The sequence below is a fragment of the Poecilia mexicana genome, unplaced genomic scaffold (genome assembly GCF_051168715.1).
Source record: "Poecilia mexicana isolate PSO_F unplaced genomic scaffold, ASM5116871v1 scaffold_7, whole genome shotgun sequence".
In the NCBI taxonomy this organism is placed as follows: Eukaryota; Metazoa; Chordata; class Actinopteri; order Cyprinodontiformes; family Poeciliidae; genus Poecilia; species Poecilia mexicana.
The window spans coordinates 14,170,497-14,181,745 of NW_028263376.1; the positions used below are offsets into that span (position 1 = coordinate 14,170,497).

At 41.5% G+C, this 11,249-nt stretch overlaps 1 protein-coding gene across 4 annotated transcripts; it reads left to right on the forward strand.

Moving 5' to 3' along the window:
* The first annotated feature begins 42 nt into the window (after nucleotides 1–42).
* Nucleotides 43–11,247, forward strand: LOC106932962 (uncharacterized). Of its 4 annotated transcripts, none has more exons than XM_088007111.1 (7): nucleotides 64–473; nucleotides 1,301–1,373; nucleotides 4,712–4,962; nucleotides 5,162–5,317; nucleotides 5,412–5,513; nucleotides 5,582–5,619; nucleotides 5,727–6,044. In XM_088007111.1, exons 1-7 carry the CDS (start codon nucleotides 434–436, stop codon nucleotides 5,787–5,789), a joined length of 723 nt encoding a protein of 240 aa, XP_087863237.1. In that variant the 5' UTR covers nucleotides 64–433; the 3' UTR covers nucleotides 5,790–6,044. The 4 variants fall into 4 exon arrangements, with proteins under 4 accessions (XP_087863236.1, XP_087863237.1, XP_087863238.1 ...); XM_088007112.1 differs by having other exon boundaries at nucleotides 1,304–1,373; XM_088007110.1 differs by lacking the exons at nucleotides 1,301–1,373; nucleotides 4,712–4,962; nucleotides 5,162–5,317; ... (1 more) ...; nucleotides 5,582–5,619; nucleotides 5,727–6,044 and adding exons at nucleotides 6,978–7,307; nucleotides 7,449–7,619; nucleotides 7,851–7,952; nucleotides 9,781–9,818; nucleotides 10,164–11,247 and having other exon boundaries at nucleotides 43–473.
* Nucleotides 11,248–11,249: the final 2 nt, after the last annotated feature.

Here is an 11,249-nt window from a genome sequence, read left to right on the forward strand (position 1 = left end):
ATTTTGTATTTTAAGAAATTCGGCTTTCTACCTTGACATTAAAAATATGAGGATGGGACCTTAAATACGACAAAAGTATCAAATCCAAGTTGGAATAATTTAGATTTGGATAAAACAATGAAACCTACAAACATAAAAATTATGATTTTCATAACTTAGAATACAAAAATAGATTGAACATTTCTAAGACATATACCTAAATATAATAATCATGTTATAAAACATTATTTAAAATGATCAAAATAATCAGAAACTCTATTAATTACAACTGTTTGGTCTGATCAGCAATAATCTCCTACAGAAACTTTAACTCTGCAGTAAAAGTAGTAGTGCCCTCTGGTGTTCAGAGGAGTTACTGCATCGTGCAGAGCAGTTCCTGGTTCATCAGTGAAGCAGGAAGAGAAGCAGAGTTAGAAACCATCAGCAGCTCAGGATGAAGGTCTGTCTCTCTCTGATCTGCCTCTTCTTCCTCAGTGAGTAGATTATTTTATTTATATCAGTTTCTCTGCTTCCAGAGAAACTTCCAGTTTCTCACAGTTTATCAGAGAGTTTAACTTGTTGAAAAGTTTTAAACTGACTGTTTGTCTAGTTTTATCTGTTGTGTTCTGCTGGTCTCTGTCGTAAAATATGTTGATGATCAGTTTAAAAATAAACGGCTTCATCCTATAGATAGTTAATTTATCCTCAGCTTGTAAAATGTCTCATGTCAAACTAGCCACTGTCTATGTTGCACAAATGAGCAGTTCCTTTTCTGCATCTACATTCAGATTATTTTGGCACAAAGCAGAAAACTAACAGTCATAAAGTTGTTGAAATTCAGGCTTATATAAACAAAATGTTCACTTTTGTCTTTCACTCAGAGTTTAGAGAACTAACAGTTTTCTTCAGCTCATAGATCAAAGAAACAGGGAAGCGACTCCTTTCTTCTTCTATTCAAAAGAAACTAAAAAAGAGAATAAAGAAAAACCACAAAGTGCTGCAACACAAAAACTCCATTATAGAGTCAATGTTAAAATTTAGAGAGCTGGCTTCTACAAAGATCAAAGATAAAATAATATATACTGACTACATGTTGTTAATCTTTTCATTTTTCAACAAGCTTTGATTTACTTATCAGTTGGAAATTGAACCAGCTGGAACAAAGAAACCAGAAGGTTGTCGAGCTAAATAAATGTTTTGTCCATTTATTAGAATTATTAGAATGTTAATTTATTTTCACATCTTCAGTTAAATTTATAAGACATATTTTGTCTTCAAGCTGATGAATCTCACAGTAATTACTGACTGTTTATCTCCTCAGCAGCTCTGCAGGGTGGAGACGCTGTGAGAACCATTAGAGGAATAGAAGGAACCACCATCACATTTGGATGTAAATTTATTGTTAGGTTCCGTGTTTCTGTGTGGTTATATTTGAGTTTTCTGTGTTCAGTCCTGTTTCCCTGTGAGTCTCTGTCCTGTCCTCCCCGTTGATTGCTCCCCAGGTGTGTCTCATTCCCTTGTTTACCCCGTGTGTATTTAAACCCTCCTGTTGTCTGTGTTCCTCGTCGGGTCCTTGTCGTTTGTCGTAGTCAGTATCTATGTCTGTCTAGTGTTTGCCGTCTACACTCTCCAGTCGTACTGCTAAGTCCTGGGTTGTGTTCGCTCGCACGAAGTCCGGTTTATTCAGTTGCTACCGGTATTTGGCTGTGTGCCTGTCTCTCTGCCGTGCTGCCTGTTTTTTGGACTGTGAGCTTTATTATTAAAATCTTCATCATCATCACTTTACCTGGGTTCTCAGCGTTCTCTCCTCACCACCAACACCCCCACCTTATGACAGTAGGACCCGACCAAGACCGGTGAGGAACGCCAACATGGACCCAGCAACCACCGCCACAGCTCCACCTGTTTACCCATTCCTCAAGTCAAAGGACATTTATAACATAGAATATGAGGAGGATTTCCAGCATCTGTCAAGTATGTTTCACGCTGATCCGTTCATGCAGGACTTAATTCAAGAAATGCATGAAGAATTCCTTGCAAAGAAAATATTCACCACACCTGTCAGACCTCCGCCAGTTCCAGCATCCGCTCCAGCCACCTCCGTCCGCCCGTCTCCAGCCGCCACCTCCGTCTGCCCGTCTCCAGCCACAACAGTCCCCATGGTGATGGGGTTCCAAGCAGCCAGGCTGGCGCCCGGGCGGCAGGCGGCACGATTAGTGGCGTGGGCCGCTCCAAAGTCCCCCGAGTCTGCTGCCGGAGCGCAGCCGCCCGAGCTCCCCGAGTCTGCTGCCGGAGCGCAGCCGCCCGAGCTCCCCGAGTCTGCTGCCGGAGCGCAGCCGCCCGAGCTCCCCGAGTCTGCTGCCGGAGCGCAGCCGCCCGAGCTCCCCGAGTCTGCTGCCGGAGCGCAGCCGCCCGAGCTCCCCGAGTCTGCTGCCGGAGCGCAGCCGCCCGAGCTCCCCGAGTCTGCTGCCGGAGCGCAGCCGCCCGAGCTCCCCGAGTCTGCTGCCGGAGCGCAGCCGCCCGAGCTCCCCGAGTCTGCTGCCGGAGCGCAGCCGCCCGAGCTCCCCGAGTCTGCTGCAGGAGCGCAGCCGCCCGAGCTCCCCGAGTCTGCTGCAGGAGCGCAGCCGCCCGAGCTCCCCGAGTCTGCTGCAGGAGCGCAGCCGCCCGAGCTCCCCGAGTCTGCTGCAGGAGCGCAGCCGCCCGAGCTCCCCGAGTCTGCTGCAGGAGCGCAGCCGCCCGAGCTCCCCGAGTCTGCTGCTGGAGCGCAGCCGCCCGAGCTCCCCGAGTCTGCTGCTGGAGCGCAGCCGCCCGAGCTCCCCGAGCCTGCTGCCGGAGCGCAGCCTTCCCCCGAGCCAGAGCTCCCCGAGCCTGCTGCCGGAGCGCAGCCTTCCCCCGAGCCAGAGCTCCCCGAGCCTGCTGCCGGAGCGCAGCCTTCCCCCGAGCCAGAGCTCCCCGAGCCTGCTGCCGGAGCGCAGCCTTCCCCCGAGCCAGAGCTCCCCGAGCCTGCTGCCGGAGCGCAGCCTTCCCCCGAGCCAGAGCTCCCCGAGCCTGCTGCCGGAGCGCAGCCTTCCCCCGAGCCAGAGCTCCCCGAGCCTGCTGCCGGAGCGCAGCCTTCCCCCGAGCCAGAGCTCCCCGAGCCTGCTGCCGGAGCGCAGCCTTCCCCCGAGCCAGAGCTCCCCGAGCCTGCTGCCGGAGCGCAGCCTTCCCCCGAGCCAGAGCTCCCCGAGCCTGCTGCCGGAGCGCAGCCTTCCCCCGAGCCAGAGCTCCCCGAGCCTGCTGCCGGAGCGCAGCCTTCCCCCGAGCCCGAGTTTCCTGAGTCTGCTCCGCCCGAGTTTCCTGAGTCTGCTCCGCCCGAGTTTCCTGAGTCTGCTCCGCCCGAGTTTCCTGAGTCTGCTCCGCCCGAGTTTCCTGAGTCTGCTCCGCCCGAGTTTCCTGAGTCTGCTCCGCCCGAGTTTCCTGAGTCTGCTCCGCCCGAGTTTCCTGAGTCTGCTCCGCCCGAGTTTCCTGAGTCTGCTCCGCCCGAGTTTCCTGAGTCTGCTCCGCCCGAGTTTCCTGAGTCTGCTCCGCCCGAGTTTCCTGAGTCTGCTCCCCCCGAGACCCCAGCCGGCCTTCCTGCCGGTCCTGCGGATCCGCCTCTACGTCTCGGCTTTCTGCGCCGGAGACGCCGCCCGCCGGATCCGCCTCCACGTCTCGGCTTTCTGCGCCGGAGACGCCGCCCGCCGGATCCGCCTCCACGTCTCGGCTTTCTGCGCCGGAGACGCCGCCCGCCGGATCCGCCTCCACGTCTCGGCTTTCTGCGCCGGAGACGCCGCCCGCCGGATCCGCCTCCACGTCTCGGCTTTCTGCGCCGGAGACGCCGCCCGCCGGACCCGCCTCCACGTCTCTGCTTCCTGCGCCGGCGGAAGAGACCGCCGGACCCGCCTCCACGTCTCTGCTTCCTACGCCGGCGGAAGAGACCGCCGGACCCGCCTCCACGTCTCTGCTTCCTGCGCCGGCGACGCCCGCCGGACCCGCCTCCGGGACTCCGGTTCCTGCGCCGGCGACGCCCGCCGGACCCGCCTCCCCGCCCACCCTGGTGGGTTGTTTTCTTTGTTTTGGACTGTTTTTTCTGGACTCTAGCCCTCCTGCCGTCGTTGCCTTCTCCGCCCACCCTGTTGGGTAGTTTTTTGTTGGACTGTTTTCCTATGGACTCTTGCCCTCCTTCCGTCGCCCCTCCACCCACCCTGTTGGGTTGTTTTGTGTTTATTTGGATTTTTTTTTTGTGGGCGTCTGGTATCCGCCCTTGAGGGGGGGGTACTGTTAGGTTCCGTGTTTCTGTGTGGTTATATTTGAGTTTTCTGTGTTCAGTCCTGTTTCCCTGTGAGTCTCTGTCCTGTCCTCCCCGTTGATTGCTCCCCAGGTGTGTCTCATTCCCTTGTTTACCCCGTGTGTATTTAAACCCTCCTGTTGTCTGTGTTCCTCGTCGGGTCCTTGTCGTTTGTCGTAGTCAGTATCTATGTCTGTCTAGTGTTTGCCGTCTACACTCTCCAGTCGTACTGCTAAGTCCTGGGTTGTGTTCGCTCGCACGAAGTCCGGTTTATTCAGTTGCTACCGGTATTTGGCTGTGTGCCTGTCTCTCTGCCGTGCTGCCTGTTTTTTGGACTGTGAGCTTTATTATTAAAATCTTCATCATCATCACTTTACCTGGGTTCTCAGCGTTCTCTCCTCACCACCAACACCCCCACCTTATGACATTTATATTCCCTGGAAGCACAAAATTTTTCTGTAAGGAAATCTGTGAAGGAGAAAATATTCTGATAGAAACAACAGAAGACAGAGCTCAGCATGACAGATACAGCATCGAGTATGAAAAGCATCGTTCTGAATCTATTGCTGTGTATGTGAGCATCTCGGAGCTGAAACGGTCAGATTCAGGACGGTACCGATGTGGTCTGGATAAATCCTGGACTCGATATGATGATTTTGACCTGGATGTGACTGGAGGTGAGTTTCTCTCCTGAAAATGTTCCTTTATGTCTCTGAAAGTAAACTCTGCTCACTGACAGCTTCTTCTGATCCAATCGACATCAAACTGGGTTTAAATCTTAAATCTTTTAACTGATTAAATCATCCAACATGTTCAAACTGAGACTCACAAAGACAAACATCTTCACTGGTGTCATGAATGTTTAATTTCTCACAGCTTCAAACACTTCAGGACCAAACTGGACCCTGAAGACTTTTCCATCAACTTTAGTGACATCATCTTCTGTAACATTAACACAAAGGTTGAGTTCTTCCTCCTCTTCATCTTCATATGAAACTACCAAACAGACCAGAACTTCACCTGAACCCAAAGGTAAAATGTCTGTTACCTTCTTTTATCTCAGAAAAGCCACATTTTCATTTTGTCCTGATCAAACCAGGCTGTTCTCTTGTTATCTTCTCTGCAGGTCTGTTGCTTTATATGTTTCTGTCTCTGGTCATCAAGATCATCTTGTTCTCAACACCTTTGGTGATTTTCTGCAGGAAGAGGAGAGCCATGAAAAGCAAAGGTGAGGAAACACAGAATGAGTTATCTGTGAATCAGAAGTTTCATCTCTCTGATCTGAACGTTTTTCAGATTCTGCTGTGGAAACTGAGTATGATGACATCTCTCAGGTGAGTCTGAATCTTTATAAAACACCTGAGTTTCTTTAGTTTCTAAATTCTTTTCATAAAAATAAATTAATAAAACACTTCTCTTCTTCTTCTTCTTCTTCCTGCAGATCAACCCAGAGAGGGAAGAATCACAGAGGACTGACAGAAAAGTTCATCTGCTGATGAAATAATTTGTTTTTTCCTGAACTAAACTCTCTGAAACAATATGAGCTTAAAGTACAGATGAAAAACATATAGTCTCATTTTTTACAACAAAATAACCGATTGTCGAACATACAGGAAAGTTTTCTATAAATTATAAAGGAGTTTTAGCACTTGGCTAAAAATGTTTTTTTTTTATATTGAATGTTACAAAATATGTTTGAAAGATGATCTAATCACTGTGTTATAATTATTTTTCTAATAAAAATATACAAATAAGCAAATATTTTGTGTTAAAGTTATATTCATTAGCAGTAAGTCTAAGAGGATAGTGCCCTCTGGTGGTCAGCGGAGGAACTGCATCGTGCAGGTCAGTTCCTGGTTTATCAGTGAAACAGGAAGAGAAGCAGAGTTAGAAACCATCAGCAGCTCAGGATGAAGGTCTGTCTCTCTCTGCTCTGCCTCTTCTTCCTCAGTGAGTACATTATTTTATTTATATCAGTTTATCTGCTCTCAGTCCTTCATCCTTTCAGTTCCTCACAGTTTATCATAGAGTTTTAAATTGTTGAACAGATTTAAAAACTTTGACTTTTCCTCTTTTCAACTTTCTGTTTTCTGGTTAAGTACCTGATTATTTGAAGCACAGAATATAAACTCTGAATATTGTCACTCAAAAACTGAAACACAGAAATTAATATGTCAATGGCAAAATGATAAAACTCACCCAGCACAGAGTTTTGAGTCTGTTACTTTGGAAAACTGTAGGTTTTCTACAACGCATCTGTTCAAAAAAAAAAAAAAAAAAAAAAAAAACCAGAGGAAACAGTTTCATCATTTTAAAATATCTGAAGAGGAAGATCAGAGCAGAAGTAACTCTGAGTGCAGCAACACTGAGATCTTCCTTGGATCTCAGAAACATCAAAAAATCAACCAAGCAGAGAAACATGGTTGATTTTTCACCAAGCTTTAATTTATAGCCTTTTAAGATGGAGATTTTTTTATAGAACAAAAAGGTTGTTAATCCAGTTATTAACAGAATTTTGTCATTAGTTTGGCACACTGGCTTAAGCTGAAAGTTACAATACATCCAAGTTAATTTATGACTATATTTTCACTGTGTTATAATCTACATCAGTTCAGTTAAATTTATGAAAATATTTTTTCTTCTCAAGCTGCTCAGTCTTACAGTAACTACTGACTGTTTATCTCCTCATCAGCTCTGCAGGATGGAGAAACTGTGGGAACCTACAGAGGAAAGGAAGGAGGAAGCATCACAGTTAGATGTGAATTTGGTTACAAAGGAACCAAAAGGTTCGTCTGCAAGGAAACCTGTGAAGGAAGAAACATTCTCATTCAAACAACTAAAGACAAAGATGAGAAAGGAAGATTCAGCATCAGATATGAGGAAAGAAGTATTTTTAAATCTGATTTTCTGCATGTGAGCATCACAAATCTGAAAAAAACAGACTCAGGACGGTATCAGTGTCGCTCAGATACAACCTTTCATGGAACTTTATATGATCATTTTAATCTCTTTGTGACTGAAGGTGAGTTTTTTTAATTAAAATTTTTATTCTAGGTTTCGACAGATCAACTTTAAACTCATGATGACACAAATCACTCATAAAAACAGGAAGAATATAATTTTAACCTCAGTGGTTATGATTGTTTCATTCTCACATCCTCAGATTCTTCAGAACCAAAATGGACTTCAAGACCTTTTATAGGATCCACTTTTCTACCAACAACAATAAGAACAACAACAACAACAACAACAACAACAGCAACTCAGAGTCAGAGTTTCTCTCCTTCTCCATCTGGAACCATCAAATCCTCTGAAAATAAAGCTGCAGCTTCAGGTTCATCATCTGTTCATGTTTATCAGATGTTGAGTTGATTTGGATTTGTTGAGGTTCAGTTTTATTTATAAGTGAAACTCAGAGCTTTTACAGAAAAACACTACAGAAAAAAAGGACCCAGAATTCAAAATTAAACATGTTTAAACTTTGAAAGTCATGAAACTTGTAAGACGTTTATGTTAGAAGTTTTTTGACTCAGAATAAACTCATAAACTTTAATCATCCCTGCAGATCCGTTGCTTTATGTGGGTCTGGTTCTGGTCGTCCTGATCGTCTTGTTAGCAGCAGCTATGCTGATTTTCTGCAAGAGGAAAAACTTTGGTCCACAGAAAGGTGAGTTACAGGATGAAGGTAAAATATTACAACTAACTAATCTATAAATTATTAATACACATCGCAGGTTTGGATTTAAAGTTTAAAAACTATTTACATTCTACCTGTTTTTTTAGTTTGCTTTGTAAGATTTAAAACTGGTAAATTTTATTATAAAACTGGGATGTTGAAAAATATTTACATATTAATCTCTTGATCAAACCCTTTTCACAATTTCTGAGCAACTTTTTGCAAGTTTCCACTGATCAAGATAGATGATTTCCAAATTATTACAGATGGAAGAACTCCCTACCATCACCCTAATCTTTAGTTCCCTTCAGATTTTGGGTTCCTCCAAATGTTAATATTACTTCCAGTCAGATGAAAAATGTTGGTAATTAAACATTTATTTTATACTTGAGTCTAACAACAGTATGAATAATTCTGGGTTATGATTCATATTTAAAGTAAATATTCTTAAGTTTTATATGCAAAGATCAATAATTTTATTAATATTTATAAAAGAATTACATTCAATTTAATAAAATCTTAACTTTATCCTGAAGAGAAAATTTGCCTATATATATATTTTTTTCATGAAAATAAATTTTTTCAGGAATAATTCAACAAACTTGTTACTAAAACTAATTCTGCAGTTATGGAAAAAATGTATTTGTTTCTTTCTTATTTTACATGTTCACAGGTTTTTAGAAAGTATTAATCACATAATTATTGGAATCTTGTACAGAAGTGAAATATTAAACTTTTAGACCGGCTCTTGTTTCAACATGTTGCTGCATCATTTCTGAAACACTTTTGCACAACAATGTTTCAAAACTGATCGTTGAGCTGCAGCTTTTTTTATTGTGAAATATGAAACATTCTGGAGGAGCTCAAAGTTTTATCTGATTTCAGTGATCAGCGCCTCACAGCTTTTCTTTACTGGGTTAAATTATCTACGTCAAACAGCGTTGTAACTCGACTGAAGGACAGAACGATCCACTTTCTGTTTTGAACCATAAATGTTGCAATATTCATAAGAACCCTAAAGGAGAAGAACATTAACCTCCCTTTTTCATCACTGAGGAACAAACATTAAGTCACATATTTCCTATTTATTATCTGTTTTTCTATGAAAGAAAATCTGCTGCTCCTTTTCATAGTTGGGTACTACTTACATTTACTCAATTACATTTACTTTAGTAAATATTTTGTAAAATATGTACTTTTAGGAGTATTTTTTACGATGCTGTACTTTTTACCTTTACTTGAGTAATTTTATTTTTTAAGTATTTCTACTCTAACTTGAGTTGAAATTCTGGATTTTTTCTGCTGAGTGAAAAACAAACATGTTTTAACCAAAAATTCACCAGAAACAGACACACACCTGCAGTTTTGGTTAAAGTTTCATATGTTTTATAAGGAAAGAAACTGATTTGAAAACGTTTATTTTTTTTTAAAAACTGACTTTGTGTTTTTTGTTACTTATATGAATTATTGTCATTTTTGTCCTCAAAATATCAACATTTTGATTTAACTTTATATTTTGGTTTGTCTGATGATGTATTTTTTAAATATTAAATGATTGATAATTTGATCAGTACTTATGTAGACTTTTTGCAAAGTACTTTTTACTTTTACTTGAGGAAAAATATGTTGAAGTAGAGCTACTTGAGTACAACTTTTAGGTTCTCTACACACCTTTGCTCCTTTTTCTAGCAAAAGATGAAAGAAATCTTAGCAATGACACCGAAAAAATCTGGAAGCAGCAATATTTACTTCATCTGGTTGAGAATGTTGCAAAAAATGGAAAATTGATTGTCATATTTACTGATCTGCATTTTTTCAGGTCCTCCAGAAGAAACAGAGTATGCCAACTTCTCTAAGGTAAGAAAAGAAAGAAGGAAGGCTTAATGATCATAATTAAGTGTTGTTCTGAAAAATCTGCTATGTTTTACTTTATTTGGTTAATTAAAACTGAGAAAAGATAATTATCACATGACCAAAAAATAGCACAAATTCATTGATTTTAAAGGCTACTTTCTGCTTCTATAATCAGCTTCGAACACTTTTTATCTCAGTGTAAACAAACCAAAATCTAAACTGTCACAGATTTATTAAAATAAATTAAGTCTCCAATGGTTTAACAAACTAATATGTTGTATTTAGCATGAAGGGAAATGATTAAAAATGAAGTTGCAAACTGAAATGTTTCTGCTTGTTTCCTTCCAGGCTAAATATGATGCAGTAGAGTACTCTGAGGTTCATTTCCTGAATGATGCCACTACTTCAGCCAACAGCGCCCCCTGTGGTCGTGCAGAAAACGTCACCTACTCAGAGATTCAGATGAACTCTGCAAACCGCAGCGATGATTCTGCTCTTTACTCCAACATTAGTTTACAGCAATAGCTCTTCTGTTTTTACTGCTTAAGGTTTACTGGTTTTAATTTTTCTAAAATAGTAATTTATATTTATATATAACTACAGAAATAGTTTCAGAATTGCTGCCAGTAATTTTCTGTTTCCAGATCACAAGAACATAAATCTATAAAAAATAACAAATAGAAATGAACAAAAGTTCTCTTTTCATTTTTATTTTTTCTCATTATTTCAGGTTATATTTAATAATTTAAGTTGAATTAGGTCTCATCTTTGTTCTGACTTTAATTTTTGTTACTCCAGAAGAACCAAATGTTTGTTTCTGAATGTTGATGTTGTTGTTCAGTAAAACTAAATGCTAAATGCTAACATGTTGCTGTGAATTGTTTTGCTTCTATTTTAATATAGATGGATGTATTTGTGTAAAATTTGACAAATATTTACATCTTTTTTAATTTAAATGTTTCTGATCTCTTATTTTATATCTCATTAAATTATTTTTACTTTTCTAAGTAATTGTGGATTCCTCCTTATAGTTTAGGTAAATTTATATATAATATATATATATGTGTGTGTGTGTGTGTGTGTCTGTGTGTGTGTGTGTAAATGAATAGACTGTTTCTATTCTATTCAATAGACTGAATAGAATAGAAAGACTGAGTAAATTAACAATTTGACAGAAAATAAATGTAGTGTTCTCTGTCTTTTTTTCCAAAAAAGATGAAAATACAGCATTTCCTGTAATTTTGCTGTGAAACTAAACATTTCTGCAGAACAAACTGTAGTTTTCCTGATCATCAAAAGTTCATAGTAACACAAGATAAACTCTTTTTTCAGTTTAAATTGTGCTTCCTGGTTTCTGATCAGTACTGACTGAATGTGTTAAACTGAAACTTGCAGCTTAAAAATAAATTAGTCATGTTTCCTCACCTGTAAACA

Bases quoted from the DNA above. Each gene is read 5' to 3' on its own strand.
- LOC106932962 (XM_088007110.1), top strand. From the start codon at position 434: ATGAAGGTCTGTCTCTCTCTGATCTGCCTCTTCTTCCTCA. The intron at 7,620-7,850 runs GTTCATCATCTG...TCATCCCTGCAG, and splicing joins AAATAAAGCTGCAGCTTCAG to ATCCGTTGCTTTATGTGGGT. The intron at 7,953-9,780 runs GTGAGTTACAGG...GCATTTTTTCAG, and splicing joins AAACTTTGGTCCACAGAAAG to GTCCTCCAGAAGAAACAGAG.